Source organism: Saccopteryx bilineata, chromosome 10 (genome assembly GCF_036850765.1).
Source record: "Saccopteryx bilineata isolate mSacBil1 chromosome 10, mSacBil1_pri_phased_curated, whole genome shotgun sequence".
Taxonomy (NCBI): domain Eukaryota; kingdom Metazoa; phylum Chordata; class Mammalia; order Chiroptera; family Emballonuridae; genus Saccopteryx; species Saccopteryx bilineata.
The window spans coordinates 6,526,100-6,544,047 of record NC_089499.1 but is presented as its reverse complement, the minus strand read 5'-3'; the positions used below and the strand labels follow the sequence as shown (position 1 = coordinate 6,544,047).

Here is a 17,948-nt window from a genome sequence, read left to right as displayed (position 1 = left end):
GTTCAATGTCCGAGTAACGCTGATCACAGACAGGTCACTGACACTGTGGCCAGGGGCTGGACGGACCCCAGGAAAGAGTCCTGAGCAGTTGTGGGCCAAGTTCAGTACACGTCAGGAATGGCTGTGGTCCACAGAATGCTCGAGGAGCAGAACTGCTGGGCGGAACGTCTGGGGACAAGAGGGAATTTTTGGGTTTCCAGGGGCAATCATCATTGGCGGCCATCAGGGCAGGAGGCACACAGCAAGCCTGCAGGCCAGGGCACTGGGTCACCCTGAAAGTCATGATAAGGTGGGTAAAGTAGAAGACATCCTGTAGGGCTAGCTGGATGCTGACGTCCTCTATACCTGTAACCACAGCGGTGGATGTGACCAGACCTGGACCCCAAATCCCAGACCTGCATACACAGGTACACCAGCACCCTCACCCCTCATCTTGCCAACAAGACCAGTCTGGGAGATCACATTCTCGATGCCATGGCCACCCCGGTCCTGAGTCACAAAAGGAGCAACTTCCAGAGTCCTGGGAAGTACCCAAAGACACGGACTAGGTAGGTGATTGGTCAGCCCACTCCAAAACTTCGTAGCAGAGGCCTCCACTTCTAGCCCCAAACAATGACCTGAACTGCCACAAGGCCTAACCTCCCAGAGGACTCAGCCCCTCCCCCACCTGTAGGTGACTGACAGTGCAGTAGGGCTCAGGGCCATGGAATCCACAGGTGGATGAGGTACGAAGGCTCTGGCCACAACCAACAATCAGATTGCCGATGGGTGGGTAGCAGCTGCCACTTGAGCAGTCAGGTGGGGTAAGTGTATCTGGCACTTCCTGGGCAATTGTTCTGGGAGACTGGACCGGGAGGAGCAGGGTCTTAGTAGAGATCCCAGGGTCACCCCCTCCAACCTCACCCCATCCAACTAAGGAGGCCTGGAGACTTCTTCCCCCACTCTGGATGGCTCTCAGGGAAAGAGCCAACTTCTCACCCATTGGTGGTGGCAATAGCAGCAGAACTGAAAGGAGGGGGCCTAGCCCAACTGGGGGTCCTGGGCGGAGGGAGCTGGAATCAGGCCTGAGAGAGAGGATGCAAAGTGGGCCCCAAGCTGGATGCCACTGAAAAACCAAGTGTGGCCCTCAGGTGATTCCCATATTCACATGGTAGATGAAAGCAGGGTCGTCAGAGGCAAGGCGCAGTGCTGCTGGGCCACTGTGTGGCTGGGAGCAACGGGCCGTGCGCAGTGAAGAATATTAGTAATGGCCACCAGACGCAGAAAGGGGGGGCACCAAGCACGAGAGCTTCCTTGCAGGTCCGCTAGCCACTGCAGCCAGGGCTTGTGAGGCCAGGGTTCAGAGAACCCAGAGGAACAGGAAAGATCCGCTTCTCATTCACATGAGGTTCCCACTCCTAGCCCAGAAAGGCCATGCATCTCGTCTCCAGGAGCCTCTAGGGAATGCGTCCCCCTCCCTGCCAGCCCCAGCCACTGCCTTTCAGGCTAGGCAGCCAGCAAAAGACTGGCAGATGGGCAGGGAGCTAGTTTTGTTCAGCACTCAAGGCCCAGCCCCTCTCCAAAGCTGGAAGAGCTGATAAGGTCTGAAATATACAGGCCCGACCTGAGGTAGGAGGCTGGACTTGGGAATACACAGGGCACACAAACCCAGGCAGAAAGCACTGCTGATGGACGCAGTCTGGAGGCGCTTCCGGCGGAGCTACTGCAGTGTCCCACCCACCCAAGGAGAAAATTCTTTGGTCAGTGAGGGCAGACTCTGTGGCCCTACAATCCAGAGTTCTGTCGTCCTCTGACTCAACCCCAACCTCCTGTTAACTGGGGAAGTCAAAGCTAGTCACTCTCCTCTGGAAGAAGAGGAAGAAAGGCAGAGGTACATTAGCCACTTTAGGCCACACAAGCCCAGGCAAAGTCCCAAGGTTTCAGGGAAAGCAGGCTGGAAGACAAGACCAGGCTATCTGCATTGCCTTGCCCCTGGGAGCAGTACAAAACCCCCTTCACTGACCTAAAAACCTGCCAGGTGCAAGGTTCCCCACAGTCACCTACTGTTCTCCTGCACGGGACCTATCAGGATAATAAACCAGGGCAGGCCCTGGCCGGTTGGCTCAGTGGTAGAGCGTCGGCCTGGCGTGCAGAAGTCCCGGGTTCGATTCCCAGCCAGGGCACACAGGAGAAGCGCCCATCTGCTTCTCCACCCCTCCCCCTCTCCTTCCTCTCTGTCTCTCTCTTCCCCTCCTGCAGCCGAGGCTCCACTGGAGCAAAGATGGCCCGGGTGCTAGAGTGGCTCTGGTCGCAACAGAGCGACCCCCCGGGGGGGCAGAGCATCGCCCCTGGTGGGCGTGCCGGGTGGATCCCGGTCGGGCACATGCGGGAGTCTGTCTGACTGTCTCTCCCCGTTTCCGGCTTCAGAAAAATACAGAGAAAAAAAAAACACACACACAAAAAAAACAGGGCAGCTCCAAGGGAAGATGTCCTACCTCTGAGTGGCTCTGCCTCTGCATTCAGGGGCTGCCTCCTACACATCCATAGAGGGCAGGATAGCCAGAGGGCCTGGCAGCTGCCGCTCCCCACACCATCCCATCACTCACATCCATGACCTGCTCCTGGCTCCCAGGACCCTCTCTGACAACCCTGTCCCTGGGACCACTTTTCCCATATGCTCCAGCTGGCTTACCACATGCACATACACAAAGACCACGGACACTGGGCAGGGAGACCAGAAGGTGGAAAGGTATAAAACGTGATAGATGGAATAGTGGACATACAACTTGAAGAATAACAAAATCACAGTGCATTGCGCCATGAAAACACCCTCCCATTCACCCACCCCGACCCCACATCTTCCAGTTTTTGAAAGGAGGCTGGTGGCTGCCAGGGTCCTCGAGAGGCACCCGGAGTCCTCAGGTTTGTGGAGTCCATGGGCATTGCATACTGTGCCATTGACAACACGAACAGCTGGGCTCAGTTTCTCCAAACATTCACACGTGAAGAAATCAGGACACAGAGTATGGCAGTAACGGCTGAAGCCGTATCACAGGGGAGAGGTTCACACAGAGGATACGCTGAGCGTGCCGCAGCACCTCGTCCTCCGAGAACCGCCTGTCCAACTTGATGGCCTGGAATTTCAGTAGCTTTGCTGTTCCAGGACCTAAACATGCCTTAGAGGATTGGGGCCCAAGCCGTGTTCTCTTCTGAGGAGGAAGATCTTTTGCCTCCTCAGCCCTTTTCCTCTTCTGCCCCACAGTCTCCGGGAGGCTCTTCTGGTCTTTCCTTGCAGTCCTGGCCTGAATGGCTACTTTCAGCCTGCCCTTGCCTCTGGGCTGGGTCCGAGCCACCTTGGCCTTGGCCCGTACAGCCTTGGCCCTGGCCCGCACTGCCTTGGCTTTGGCCTTGGCCCGGACTGCCTTGGCTTTGGCCTTGATCCGTGCTGCCTTGGCTTTGGCCCTGGCCCGTGCTGCCTTGGCCTTGGCCTTGATCCGTGCTGCCTTGGCTTTGGCCCTGGCCCGTGCTGCCGTGGCCTTGGCCCTGGCCTGTGCTGCCTTAGCTTTTGCCCGAGCCTTGGCAGCTTTGGCCTGAGTCTGAGCCACCTTGTCCTGGGCACAGGCAGCTTTGGCCAGTGCTTGAGCTGCCTTAGCCGGGGCTGTTGTGGTACTTAGAGCAAAGACACTTTTCACTCGTGGGCTACTGAGGGGTCCAGCAGCTTTGCAGATCTTGTGCTGAGGCCCGGTGCGCTGTCGGGGTCCAGACCTGGGGCCTCTGTGAACTACGCACTTAGGGCCCTTGCTTGTGCCTTTTCTGGGAACTCTGGGCTGGGGGTTCCCCTGCCCCTTTGCTGGACCTTTCCGCAGCTTCAGGGGAGAGTCCGCAAGTGAAAGCTGCAGTGATTGTGCCTTGTGCTTGGCACCCAAGCTGGGCCCGGGAGTCTTGAGTGGAACCAGGGCCTCAAGGACAACAGAGAGCCGCATGGCAGGGTAGACACCTGGATAGAGGTGGGCGGGAAAGCCCACTGCTGTACCCCGGGCACGGCTGGCACTTGACTGCTTCAGGGAACTCAGCAGCAGGTTGGTGGTAGCATGCTTGGCAAGGGCTGGTGTGGATGCTTTGGCCAGCCTGCCAGACAATGGCACGGGAAGCAGTGTGGCCCGGCCTGCAGGCAACCGCATAGCAGTTCGGGGAGCACTGGCTGGAGGGGATGTGGTAGCTGGGGTGGGGGCACGAGCCTGCAGCTTCGTCTGGCTTGGGGGTTTGGCTGTGCATGAACTATAGCCGTAGACATCACCACTGCGCAGGATAGTCGGCTGGAAGCCATCATCCCGTAGGCCCTGCAGGAAGGCCACAAGCTGAGCCTCTGTGGCACTGAGATCCTGACTCATAGGATTAAAGACAAGCAGCGCCTCCTCCAGGGCTTTCTTCCCTGCCGTGGAGATCCGCGACCAAGAGTGTACAGCTTTCTCCTCCACATGCTGCACCACCACGCTCATGGCATCAGGCACTGCAGATCTGCCTGGGTATCTGCCAACCAGTGCTCAGCACCTCCAAGGCAAGGGGAAGAGTCAGTGAGAAAGGCATTGAGGCCCTGGCCGGTTAGTTAGTTGGTTCAAGTGCCACCCTGAAAAACCAAGGTTGTAGGTTCAAACGCCATGGTCAGGACACATGCGGAAAGCAACCAATAAATGCATAACTAAGTGGAACAACAAATTAATGCTTTTATCTTTCCCTTCCTCTGTCTCTCTAAAATCAATCAACTAAAAAAAGAAAAATGGCCCTGGCCATTGGCTCAGTGGATAGAGCATCGGCCCGGCCTATGGACATCCTAGGTTCGATTCCTGGTCAGGGTATACAGGAGAGGCAACCATCTGCTCACCCTTCTCCTTTCTTCTCCTCCCACAAAATGGTTTGAGCATGGCCCCAGGTGCTGAGGATAGCAGCTCGGTTGATCCAAGTGCATCAACCTCAGGTGCTAAAAATAGCTTGGTAGTTGAGCATTGGCCCCTGTTTGGGTGGATCCATCAGGGTGTATGAAGAATTCTGCCTCACTATCTCCCCTCCAATCCTCTAAAAAAAAAAAAGAATGGTGTTGAAAAAGGGAAAAAATGGGTCAGGGCAGGTAGATAGGTCAGTTGATACATCAACTGATACAGAGACAGCTTCTTCAAGATACATACCCACAAGCTCCTCAAAGCCACCCAATCCACTGTTGTATCCCTGGAAAGATTTGGGCTTGGCTTGCCCGTTTTAATTCAACTCTACTTCCCGAGACCAGAAATCTAGTATTAGATTCAACCCCTGGAACACAAGTGACTATCTCTGTCCTCAAGGAACCCTGTACAGAAGGCAAGACAGAGAAACCATCAAGGGTTCTTGAGAGCGCATAATGGAACCCAGCTTAGTTCTCCAATCGAGTCAGGAAAGGATTCTCGGGGGAAGCAACACCTAGCTGGGACATGAGTGATGAACAGGGAAGGACCACATGGAAATGGAAAAGGGGAACAGCCTATGTAATGGCTCCAAAGTGAGAAAGAGTAAGACACATTTGGTGTGACCCATGTCTGTGGTCAGGGCTGAGAGATCTAGTTGGAAAAAACCAGTGAAGGCAGGGCAAAAAAACCTCTGAATGCTCTTTAAATGCTGGCCAAAGGGTCCAGACTTACACCCAAAGTCCATGCCAATCTGTTCTTCAAGCTGCTGCTATTCAGATATCCAGGCATAAATCTCCCTGCCCACCAGAAATTCTGCTTTCAGAGTTCCCAGAGGTCGCTTGGAGGTCCAATTCCTAGCACTAGTCATGGAAACCAACCAGACTCCTTTAACAGAAACTAAAAAGATGATGAGTAGAAGGTACTAATTTCACAGCTCTAGATATTAGGCAGCCTGGGGGCCAGGCAGCCAGAGCAAGAGCCTAAGGTTTAACAGTGGGATCCAAAGGCTCCAAGTAGGATGCTTAATAAGGTGGACAGTGGAGATGTAAGCTGTCCTAACTAGGGCTTGGAGGGCTGACCTTGGTACAGCACAGATGGAGCTGTCTGGAAACACCAAAGCTGTCCCAGGCTTCTCCAAAGAAGCTGTAGTAGGCTGTCAATCATGACTAATATCCAACGCCCAACCCAGTAATGAGGGCCCTAGCGGCAGCTCCCCAACCGTACGGGAGCATTACAAGATCAGCTGGGATCAGGCAGGTCCCTGGGGCCACGAGGCACGTCTGTGCAGCTTCTTCCTACCACCCTAATAGAGCAGATAAAGTTTTCAGAATCCCCTAGAGGGAGTGCCCTGAGGCTCTTTGTTTGGAAACATTCTCGGATCCTCAGGTGTGTCTCAGGCACTTCCCCTCTCCAGGGGCCATTCTCCAAGCACAATCCTCGCACGTGGCTTTAGTTTTTCAAATTTTTTTCCCAGGGTGTGTAGCTCCTGGGGCTTTGAACTGTAGAACAGGGAGGGGGTCAGATACGAGGCACAGACACTAGGGGTGAACTTGGCGCTCTTTCGCCCTGGTAGGACTGAACCCTTGGGAGGGGTCTTCTAGGCTTTCCAAAAAGCTCGGAAACCAGCTGCAACCTGATCCCGGAATTCTCTTTATACGTGCCCCCTGGGCCGGCAGGGAAAGTTGATGAAAGATGGGGGACAAGGGAGAGGCCCCATCCAAGCGGACCCGGGCGGGATAGTCAGGCTGCGAATCCGAGTCCCTCGGGCCCGACCTGCGGGTAGGAGCGGGTGGGTCTCGGAGGCAGCGAGATGCGCGGGGCGACGGGACAAGCCCAACAGGTCCCGTAGCCCTAGGGTGGGGACGTTGGTAATAAGGGTGGGGGGGGTCTCATATAGGCCGGCAAAATGCCGGCCGCCGGGCCCGTCCGCCCTAACACCTCGCGGACAGCCCCTCCGCGGCGCGGCTAGGCCCACGGCCCCAACCTACCGGCGCCGCCACGGGGACCCAGGACGCACCTCTGCGCCGCCTTCGCTGCTCCAACATGGCCGCCCGCTGCGCACCGGAAGTGTGCTGAACTTCCGCTTCCGGGACCTGGCCCGCCCTGGTGACCCTTGACCCCCGAGACCCCGTTTCCCCAAAAGTTGGGGGGGGCGAGATAGGTGTGTAACTGGAAGGGCTTCTTGGAGGAAGTAGACGCGGGGACCTTTCTAAACTCAACTGGGCTAGTGCAGGAGTCCTGCACTGGAGCCCATCCAGGACTGAATTATAGGTCCGACTGACACCCTCTTTGAGAGGACTGGTGGTGCAGCAACACTTGGGAGGGATTTCTGGCAAGATCCAAACCATCTTTCACCCTCTGGACCTACTGCAGCCACCGAGAAGGCCTGCCTCTGTCCCATGTACCTGGCCAGAGGGCAAAAGATGAATGTTCCTACCTGACCAGGCGGTGGTGCAGTGGATGGAGCTTTGGACTGGGATGCGGAAGGACCTAGGTTCGAGATCCCGAGGTCGCCAGCTTGAGCGCGGGCTCATCTGGTTTGAGCAAAGCTCACCAGCTTGGACCCAGGGTCGCTGGCTTGAGCAAGGGGTCACTCAGTCTGCTGTAGCTCCCTGGTCAAGGCACATGTGAGAAAGCAATCAGTGAACAACTAAGGTGCCACAACAAAGACCTGATACTTCTCATCTCCCTCCCTTCCTGTCTGTCTGCCCCTCTCTCTGACTCTCTGTCTCTGTTAAAAAAAAAAAAAAAAAGGAGTGTTCTCTGCCTGGGGGTGTTGCAGGGGAGCTCCTTTGTTTTGCATCACTGGTACCCCTCTGTGGGCTGTAGGCCCTCCTCCCTTTTCGAGAATGGAGCCACTACAAGTGTCATGAAAGGCTGTGCACACATGTGCTACAAACAAGCCCCAAACTGGCCATGTCCAATCTGAGAGTCCCAGTATACCAGTGCACAAAAGAAGTGCTGCATGCTTCATTTGAGGACTGGTTAATAGCTCTCCTTTCTCACCATCTGATACTAGTATCCTTAGGCTGATGTGCATTTCTCTGCCTATATGAAGGGGTCTGGGCACCCCTAAAGAGAAGCACCCACCCTCCCCTAGGCCTCACCTGGCACCCTTGACCTTCCCAGGGCCTCAGCACTAATGGTGGACTTCAGTGCCTTGAAGTGTGGCCAGGGTGTCCAGCAGAAAAAGAAAACTCTCCTGTTCATCTGGGGTCAGTCCTTCTAGCCTTTTGTCCCAGTAGAGAGAAGGAAAGGGTAGGTCCTAAGGGCCAGCATCTTAGGGGGTACAATTAGGAAGTCCCACCCTAGTGCTCCCAGTCTCCAACTGTGGGTGAGTCCTGTCTCTGCCGCATCAATGGTTGAGGGTTAGCTGTTTACTCTCAGGACCAATCCAGCCTCATCTTCTGCTCTAGCTGTTTCCACAGCTTCTCCAAAGCCAGTAGTGTTGGCCCCCTGTCTGCAGGTGGGGCCTAGACTTTATAACCAGAAGCTACTTCCATAAAGAAGCAGATCCCAGCCTCTAGGTACAGCAGGAGCTTAGATGTATCCTAGAAAGGGGCTCCTTCTCTGGTGATGTCCAGCCCAGAGGTCAGTGCAAAATGGAGGACCAGGGCAGGGGTTAGGTCCATCCTAGACTGTGTCCCTTCCAGACATTAGAACTCGGAAGGGGGGGAATAGAGGTTAGAGGTAATGTTCAAGAGTTGCCTAGCTCTCCAAGGGGAGGTTGATCATTCTGCCTGTTGGTGCCCAGTATGTCCCACATGGAAGTCTTTGGGAGCATTCATCAGAGCAAAATTTGACTTGAACTGGACTTTGGTGGATGCTGGCCCTACAGGCATAACTGAGATCAGGTGGGATGAGTTTGGGGGGAGACAGGGTCATCCCAAAATCAAGCCTTTGCTCTCCATTTGGCATCTATTATAGGCCTGAGTGATGGACCCTAGATGCATATCCACCTGAGCAGAGGAATCTGGTGGAATTCTAGATGTGAGTGAAACCAATGACCGGGGAGGAACCACTCCCGAGGGAGTCTGTGTGCCAGATCTTGAGGAGCCACTTCCTGGGGAGAAGGAGGAAACAACAAAGATTCAGAGAGGCAGGACAGTAGCAAGAGGAAGTCAAAGTCACAAGGGGTGAAACTTTAAAGATGCCAGCAATATTTCAGTTAAGACAGAGACCCCCTAAGCTTTAGCTATATGGTGTTCCATGGTGACTGTGGCAAGAGCAACTTTGGGGGAGTAATGGCAGCAGACATAAGGTGTCAGATAGCAAGGCCGTGGAACCTGAGAGAACAGATGACTTTAAGAGCTTGACTGGAAGGGAGGAAGAAGAGACTAGAGGGACTCGGTGTGCTGGGAGGTATTTAAAGGCAGAAGAAGGCTTTTAAGTGTTAATTGAGAGGGAGAAGAGTCTAGAAAGGGAATAGTGGGAAATGTGAAGGGGTCTGTAAGGCAGTGTGAACACCCTGAGGAGGAAGGTACCACTGTCTTAGGTGATGAACAGGTTGTGGTCAAAGTGGAGTGGGAAGATGGAAACCTTCTAGCCAGAATCTGTAACTGACCTTGATACTACCATTTCCATGCAGGTTCTCCAACTCCAACTGCCAGCCCCTGAAAGTGGCTGAAGACTCTTTCTGGTTATGGACAAGGCTCTGCCCACACTCTGGGCAAGCCGGAAATCAGGAAGACCAGGCAGTTAATGCCCCCAAGTAGCTCTCACCCCGTGATTGATCACCCCACAGAGAGCTGAAAATGAGGACTTCAGCAACCCTTGCCAGAGGGTTGTGGGGTGGGGGTGGGTGGATAATGTGAGGCCCGTGTTCTGCACTGGCTCTCAGAGTCCCCAGCAGAATTTGGTCCCAGTTACCCACAGTGGTAACCTGCTTGATGATACATCTGTTATTGGCTGCGTCCCCTCTGCTTGCCAATCTTCTGCAGGTGCTTCCTGGCTGCACCGCCACTTTGACTACATGCACTTGCATCTTTGTCTCCAGGTGTGCTTCGGGAAAGTGAGAACGACACTGTCCACGAGAGATGGACAGGACAGTAGCAAGCACAGACCACCAGAGGACCTCTTCTCCCATCCAAGTACTAACCAGGCCCAACCCTGCTTAGTTTCCGAGATCAGACAAGATTGGTCACGTTCAGGGTGGTATTGCTGTAGACCAAAGGACCTCTTCTTATAGGTGACCGTGACCTGTATGAATGGGCTGCCAGCTCCCAATATGCTCAAATGCTCAGAAGATAGGCCAGGGTCTGGGTCTCTGGTGGGTAATCCTTTGTCACACCAACTTGCTCTTGCTTGACCCCAGAGTTAGCTAGAGCAGGGCCAGGACCCTGAAGGTGGACAGTCACAAAATGTCTTGGGTCCCAGAATAGCCCAGGCCTCAGGCCCTACAGAATGAGGCCAGGGTGACCTGCTTGTAAGGTCCCTTGGCCTCTTGACTCTTCAAGCTCATCTCCTGCTCAGAGCTACTGCCCGCCCCCAATCCCAGTATTCCGCCCACTCAGGACTGTCAGCATTGTCTACTCCTGCAACCCCTGCTAACTTCAATCTATACACAATAGGACCTATTCCGTGCCCTGCTGTGTGCCTGGGGAAGGGCGACTCAGATGCTGCACACACCGGAGAGGCCCAAGCTACGCCCCAAATGGCCTCCAGGGGGCGCCACATCAAAGCCTGTTGTTGGATTCTCTGGCTAGTGGAAGTGGGCGTGCGCCGGCTCCGCAAGCCCGCGAGTTCTGGCCTTCCCTCTCCCTCTCCGCGGATTCTCCGAGGCTGGGTCCGGCTCAGAACGGCCCCCCATCAAGTATATGTATGTGCCGCTCACTGCTGTCTCGTTTCTCACCCCGCCCAAGGTCGGACCCTAAATTCTGAGAAGGCCCAGTGTCGGCATGTCCACCTCTCTGTACACCCTTTTGCGTGCCATGGGTCTGCGCGCGGCGCTCCAGCCATGGCAGGTGCAGGGTTAAGGAAGGAGGCGTAGAGAGGGATGAGGTTTTCCCAAGTAGGGCGGGGGTAAGGGGGCGGACCCCATCCAGCCCCGCCCCGTGCCGGGGCCGAGACCGAGCCCCGCTGGAGCCAGGCCCCAGCCCCAGCCCCAGCCAGAATCGGTACCCTCGGAGCCGGAACAACGGACCCCGCGCCCAAGCGACACCGGAGCCCCAGCCGGTGAGTTCTGCGGGAACCCGCTCAGGGGAAGTTTGAGGCGCCGGGTATAGGACCCCGAGCGCGCTCTCTGGACCCGGCCCCCGCCCTCTTGCAAGCTGGAAGTTTGGGGCTGTAAGGCCCTCGCGCCAGGGGTCTCAGGAGTGTGGCCCCGCGGAAAGGATAGGCTGCGGAACTTGGGGATTTGCTGTGAGGAGACCCAGGAGTCCAGCTGCCCTTTTTTTTTTTTTTTTTTTACAGAGAGTCAGAGAGAGGGATAGATAGGGACAGACAGGAACGGAGAGAGATGAGAAGCATCAATCATCAGTTTTTCCTTGCGACACCTTAGTTCATTGATTGATTGCTTGACATGGGCCTTCAGCAGACCTAGTAACCCCTTGCTCGAGCCAGCGACCTTAGGTCCAAGCTGGTAAGCTTTGCTTAAACCAGATGAACCTGCGCTCAAGCTGGCAACCTCGGGGTCTCGAACTTGTGCCCTCTGCATCAGTTTGACGCTCTATCCACTGTGCCACTGCCTGGTCAGGCGAGCTGCCCATTCTTTTTTTTTTTTTTTTTTTTAAATTTTATTTAATTATTTATTCATTCATTTTAGGGAAGAGAGAGAGACACACACACAGAGAGAGAGAAGAGGGGAGGAGCAGGAAGCATCAACTCTCATATGTGCCCTGACCAGGGAAGCCAGGGTTTCAAACTGGCAACCTCAGTGTTCTAGGTCAATGCTTTATCCACTGCGCCACCACAGGTCAAGCGAGCTGCCCATTCTTGTCGGACTCTGGGACCCTAGAGTCATGGATTCATGGGGTCCCCAAATCATTCTCCCTCATTCTGGACACAGAGGGGTCTCCCTCTGGGGACCTGGCAGGGGCCAAACGCTGAGGAACATGGTAAAAGCAAAATGCAGGAGCTTGGGATGCAGACTCTCCCCTTCCAGTCCCAAATGCCCTGATCTTGGCCCTTTGCTGGTGGGAATGGATGAACTCACTTGCTCCCAAAGGGGTTGTAAGGCTACTCTGGAGTCTGATCCCTGGCATTGAGTGGGAGACCCTGATGGCTGCTCAGGGCACACTAGAAGCCAGTGAAGGAAGGTTCAGTTGGACCCTTCTCATGCCCAGCACCAGGATGAGTACTGAGGGGAAGGAGAGAGGGCTGAGGTGGAGAGTCCTACCCTAGTCACCTTACCTCCCATCTAGACCTAGATCACCTTACCTCCCATCTAGACCTAGTCACCTTACCTCCCATCTAGACCTAGTCACCTTACCTCCCATCTAGACCTAGTCACCCTACCTCCATCTAGACCTAGTCACCCTACTTTCATCTAGACCTAGTCACCTTACCTCCCATCTAGACCTAGATCACCTTACCTCCATCTAGACCTAGTCACCCTACCTCCATCTAGACCTAGTCACCTTACCTCCCATCTATACCTAGATCACCCTACCTCCATCTAGACCTAGTCACCTTACCTCCCATCTAGACCTAGTCACCTTACCTCCATCTAGACCTAGTCACCCTACCTCCCATCTATACCTAGATCACCCTACCTCCCATCTAGACCTAGTCACCTTACCTCCATCTAGACCTAGTCACCCTACCTCCCATCTAGACCTAGATCACCCTACCTCCATCTAGACCTAGTCACCCTACCTCCCATCTAGACCTAGTCACCTTACCTCCATCTAGACCTAGTCACCCTACCTCCATCTAGACCTAGTCACCTTACCTCCCATCTAGACCTAGATCACCCTACCTCCATCTAGACCTAGTCACCTTACCTCCCATCTAGACCTAGTCACCTTACCTCCATCTAGACCTAGTCACCCTACCTCCATCTAGACCTAGTCACCTTACCTCCCATCTAGACCTAGTCACCTTACCTCCCATCTAGACCTAGATCACCCTACCTCCATCTAGACCTACTCACCCTACCTCCCATCTAGACCTAGTCACCTTACCTCCATCTAGACCTAGTCACCTTACCTCCCATCTAGACCTAGATCACCTTACCTCCATCTAGACCTAGTCACTTTACCTACCATCTAGACCTAGTCACCTTACCTCCATCTAGACCTAGTCACCTTACCCCCATCTAGACCTAGTCACCTTACCTCCCATCTAAACCTAGTCACCTTACCTCCCATCTAGACCTAGATCACCTTACCTACCATCTAGACCTAGATCACCTTACCTACCATCTAGACCTAGTCACCTTACCTCCCATCTAGACCTAGATCACCTTACCTACCATCTAGACCTAGTCACCTTACCTCCCATCTAGACCTAGATCACCTTACCTACCATCTAGACCTAGTCACCTTACCTCCTATCTAAACCTAGTCACCTTACCTCCCATCTAGACCTAGATGTGGCCAGCGAGGACTTAGGTGAGGGCAGGGTGGGAGGAGAGTTCCACAAGCCCCGTAGGAAAGGGGCTGCTGCCCTCCTGCCCACTCCAGAAGGACCTTTACAGTGGTGTGCTAGGCAGCTGGCGTGGGTACCCCTCCTGCCTTTCCCACTGGTGATTTTAGGCCAGCCCTGCCCTCGGCTGCAAGCTGTTCATCTGTGCCCTGAGAACTGGTCAGTGGCCCTGACCCTCTGTTTCCCCTTTCCCCTCTAGGTGAAGGCAAGTTCCCTGAATTGGTGAGACACCCCCTGGTAACCCTGGTAGGGTCAAGATGAGGCTTTCATCAGTGAGGCCTGAAGCCTAAGCAGATAGCATGGCCTGCCACTGAAGGTGAACACCATGGCTACAGCAGGTAGCCAGGCCTTTGCTTGGCAGGTGTTTCCATCCATGCCCACCTGCCGGGTGTATGGAACAGTGGCATACCAGGATGGGCATCTGCTAGTGTTGGGGGGCTGTGGCCGGGCTGGACTGCCCCTGGATACTGCTGAGACACTGGACATGGCCTCACATACATGGCTGGCACTGGCACCACTGCCCACTGCCCGGGCTGGCGCAGCTGCTGTGGTGCTAGGCAAGCAGGTGCTAATGGTCGGAGGAGTGGACGAGGGCCAGAGCCCAGTAGCTGCTGTGGAGGCCTTCTTGGCTGATGAGGGCCGTTGGGAGCGGCGGGCTACCCTCCCTCAGGCAGCCATGGGCATTGCAACTGTGGAGAGAGGTGAGTGGCCTCCCAAGGTGCCCCAACATCCTCTGTCTCCCTACTCTTGGTCCCCTACCCTCAGAGATTGGGTAAGAGCTGTAAAATCTGCCTGGATGCTTTGGACATGGTTTCGCCTCCTGTGCCCTCCCGTATCTAGCTCTGAGCTGGGCCAGCAGCCTTCACTGCTGAAACCAGCTGTCAGGTGGGAGGTAGAGCTCAGGCTGTCCTCTGGCATGAGGGAGGACCCAGGCATTCCCTGTGCCATCCATTCCTCTTCTCTAAGACACAGGAGGGGTGGCCCAGTGACTCTCACGGTTATAAATAGTCTGAGGGAGCCGGGAGCAGGGCTTTGGCTTAGAGCCCAACAAGTGCTTAGACTGTGCCCCACACACACACACACACACACACATCAGGGAGCCTGAGGTGGACAAAGGCCAACCTGGCTTGGGAACAGTTGCCATGGAAGCTTCCAGCTGACTGGCCTATTTCCTCAAGGCCCCCAGACACACCCCCAACTAACCCTGAGGGCATACAGTGCAAGAATCTACTCAGGTGAAAAGGCAGGGTACTGGTGTGCATGAGGTCTCATGGGCAGAAGGCTTGTGCCCACCATTCTTACCCTGTAGGCCTAAGCCCCTCTCCCAGCCCCCTAGCTGATCCCCAGAGCCCCTCTGCAGTCTGAACGCCACAATGAACAGGTCTCCATATGCCCTCCACCCCTGGCTTAAACCATCCTCCAACATCTTTCTGCCAGGGGAGCCCCCATCTTGTGGCCTCCAGGTCTGACCAGGTCTGGTTCTGCATGGATGCTAGACTTGGTTGCCATAGCGTCTCCAGGGAGACGGAGACAGATTATAATTAGATCTTCTGCCTCCGGCACTTGGCTTGTAGGGGCCCTGTCCAGAGCAAGAATCCTAGCTTTCCCAGCCCCCACTCCAGGCAAGCAGGAGGGTTTCTGCTGCTGGGGAGGAGAACCACAAATACATGGGTGCTCTGCCACCCCCAGACCTGGCCAGGGCAGCTGTCAGGATGGGGTACTGTCTGAACTACTCTTTTCTATGCAGATAATATGGTGTATGCTCTGGGGGGAATGGGCCCTGACACGGCCCCCCAGGCCCAAGTTCGGGTGTACGAGCCCCGCCGGGACTGCTGGCTTTCGCTACCTTCTATGCCCACACCCTGCTACGGGGCCTCCACTTTCCTGCATGGGAACAAGATCTACGTGTTGGGTAAGGGCCTGGGGGATACGGGAAAGGGATTCCAAGTCCAGAAGCAACTATCCTGTGAGGTAGCTAAAATCAGCCTTAGTCCAGGACGGCGGGACGAGAGCAGCTCTGTTTCTGTTAGGATGACTCAGACCTGCGTGGAAGCTCCGTTTGGTGGGCCTACTGGAATTGGAAAACCAAACCCCGGTGCCTGAGAATCTGAGGGGTGGGTGAGCCATGCCCTGGGATGCACACACAGCTAGGCATGGTGGCTGTAGTGGGCAGCAGTGCAGGCTCAGCAACCTGGTGGAGGAGCCTGCTGGGCGCCCCAGGCTCCTGCCCAGGTGCCCCAATGCTATTGGCAGGGGGCCGCCAGGGCAAGCTCCCAGTGACTGCTTTTGAGGCCTTTGACCTGGAGACCCGTACCTGGACCCGACACCCAAGCCTGCCCAGCCGCCGGGCCTTTGCTGGCTGTGCCATGGCCGAAGGCAGTGTCTTTAGCCTGGGTGGCTTGCAGCAGCCTGGACCCCACAATTTCTACTCCCGCCCACACTTTGTCAACACTGTGGAGATGTTTGACCTGGAGCATGGTGAGCACTGGCTGTCTTGGACTGCCCTCCCGCTCTCCACGGGATGGAAGGGCACAGTGTCAAGAACCAGATCTAACCTCCCCTCTCCTATAGGGTCCTGGACCAAGCTGCCCCGTGGCCTGCGCATGAGGGATAAGAGGGCTGACTTTGTGGTTGGCTCCCTTGGGGGCCACATCGTGGCTGTTGGGGGCCTTGGTGAGTCTGCAGGGCTAAGGATGGGAAGGGAGCCCAGGACAGAGAGGAGTGGCCTCCAGCATGAGCACCACCTCCTGACCGTCTCTAGGCTTTCTGGGCTCAAGGTTTTGTGAGCTTCCCTTTCCAATCTTGTGAGGCAAGCAGGGTATTGTCTGCATGGGCCAGATATGGGGGCATCCTCAGCACTTGACTCAGGATTTTGTCCCAGCAGGGGCTTATGAGACAGAAACAGGACAATGACCAGTGAATTAGTGGACAGATAGAAATAGGAGTGAATATATTAATGACGAATAGAGCAGAGTAGCAAGACACTGATAGCTATCCTCGGGTGATGCCTCTGGCCATACTCAGCTCAGGGAAGCAAAAGAGCGGGAGCCCCTGCAGCCTGTGCCCCTTACCACCTCTGTCTCCTTCCCGCAGGAAATCAGCCATGCCCTCTGGGCTCTGTGGAGGGCTTCAGCCTTGCGCGGAGGCGCTGGGAGGCACTGCCGACCATGCCCACAGCCCGCTGCTCCTGTTCTAGTCTGCAGGCTGGGCCCCGGCTCTTTGTCATTGGGGGTGTGGCGCAGGGTCCCAGCCAAGCTGTGGAGGCCTTGTGTCTGCGTGAGGGGGTCTGAATGCCTAATGGGATCTTGTCTCCTGGAGCAGCTCAGTACCAGAAGCCACATCTGTCTCTGGCTCCTCGAGCTGCTAAGGAAACTGAATGCGGCTCTGTGGGATGAGGGAAGCGTATGTGTGGGCACTTGACACACTGCCTTGGGAACATGGCCTGGGGGGGCTTCATCTTTAGCGTAGGATATACATACGCTTACACTACCTTCCCCCTTTCATTCATGGACCATGCCTAGCTCCACTCTTGCTTTGGAAATCTAGAACGTACTGAGCCCTCTGTCCAATGGGAAAGTGTGGGAAGGGGAGAGCTGGCCTCATGCCTGGCAGGGTCAGTGCCTACCTGGAGTTCACCAGGACCACTCCAATGACTATTCCTGAAAAATCCTAGCTGCCAGCCTGTCTTGAAGGTCCCTGTAAACCCAAAGAATTTGGGGGGGGGAACACAGGGCGAATGGAAGAGTAGGTATGGGAACCTCCAGAGGGCCAAAGGAATGTTGGTTTGGGGCCCTGTACACTGCTGGCTGTGTGACCTTAGGCCAGTCATTTCACCTCTCTGTGCCTCAGCATCCTCATCTGTTAATGGGGATCTCTGAAACCTTCCTGCCCTACCTACCTCACAGGGCTGTTGTGAGGACCCAGGGAGTTCGGATGTGGAAGTAAAAATGCTGCTAAAATCTGGTATATGGCCCCTGGTGTGGACTCCTCTGTTGCCCTTACAGCCCCTGGCCCTCCTTCTGGGGCATCAGTTCTCCAAAGGGTCCAGAAAAGCCTTGTAGTCTGGCCTCTGCTCCTAAAGCATTCAGGTGTCTCAACCCCTCCTAAGCCTCAGCTTCTCTTTTGGTGGCATAGGACGACCGCTCTCCCCCATTGTCCTGGATGTTAAGAGGGCACTCATAGGACGACCAGAGGAGGTCTCAGAAAACTACAACAAATGCCACAGGGTCAGAATGTCCTCCAGGTCTGTGTCACACAGCATCCTTTAAAGTCTCTGCTCACCTCCATAGGTAGGGCTGGTTGAGTGGGAGTTGTGACCAGGGCAGTCTCCTTCTGTCCCAGCTGTTGGGAAGCTGTCACTTAGGCAGGACTGTGTGGCCACCAACCACCTCTCTAGAGGCAGTAGCCTCCCAGAGAAACCAAAGCTGCTAGCCCTTGTTCCAGGCT

The 17,948-nt window shown here is 55.3% G+C and overlaps 2 protein-coding genes across 3 annotated transcripts; one reads left to right on the top strand and one right to left on the bottom strand.

Annotated features, from left to right (window-relative positions):
* Nucleotides 1-2,723: 2,723 nt before the first annotated feature.
* On the bottom strand, nucleotides 2,724-7,014 carry CCDC71 (coiled-coil domain containing 71). Of its 2 annotated transcripts, none has more exons than XM_066245615.1 (2): nucleotides 6,934-7,014; nucleotides 2,724-4,530 (listed from the first exon to the last, which is right to left on the bottom strand). In XM_066245615.1, the coding sequence occupies exon 2, from the start codon at nucleotides 4,476-4,478 to the stop codon at nucleotides 2,991-2,993; it is 1,488 nt and encodes a 495-aa protein (XP_066101712.1). In that variant the 5' UTR covers nucleotides 4,479-4,530; nucleotides 6,934-7,014; the 3' UTR covers nucleotides 2,724-2,990. The 2 variants fall into 2 exon arrangements, with proteins under 2 accessions (XP_066101712.1, XP_066101711.1); XM_066245614.1 differs by having other exon boundaries at nucleotides 6,905-6,981.
* A 3,936-nt stretch (nucleotides 7,015-10,950) lies between these two features.
* On the top strand, nucleotides 10,951-17,466 carry KLHDC8B (kelch domain containing 8B). The gene is made up of 6 exons (XM_066245478.1): nucleotides 10,951-11,090; nucleotides 13,702-14,203; nucleotides 15,250-15,414; nucleotides 15,756-15,980; nucleotides 16,074-16,175; nucleotides 16,596-17,466. Exons 2-6 carry the CDS (start codon nucleotides 13,828-13,830, stop codon nucleotides 16,790-16,792), a joined length of 1,065 nt encoding a protein of 354 aa, XP_066101575.1. The 5' UTR covers nucleotides 10,951-11,090; nucleotides 13,702-13,827; the 3' UTR covers nucleotides 16,793-17,466.
* Nucleotides 17,467-17,948: the final 482 nt, after the last annotated feature.

Excerpts from the sequence above, each read along its gene's own strand:
- CCDC71 (XM_066245615.1), bottom strand. The coding sequence starts at position 4,478 with ATGAGCGTGGTGGTGCAGCATGTGGAGGAGAAAGCTGTACACTCTTGG.
- KLHDC8B (XM_066245478.1), top strand. The coding sequence starts at position 13,828 with ATGGCTACAGCAGGTAGCCAGGCCTTTGCTTGGCAGGTGTTTCCATCC. Across the intron at positions 15,415-15,755 it reads GAACAAGATCTACGTGTTGG|GGGGCCGCCAGGGCAAGCTC; the intron begins GTAAGGGCCTGG and ends TGCTATTGGCAG. Across the intron at positions 15,981-16,073 it reads GATGTTTGACCTGGAGCATG|GGTCCTGGACCAAGCTGCCC; the intron begins GTGAGCACTGGC and ends CCTCTCCTATAG.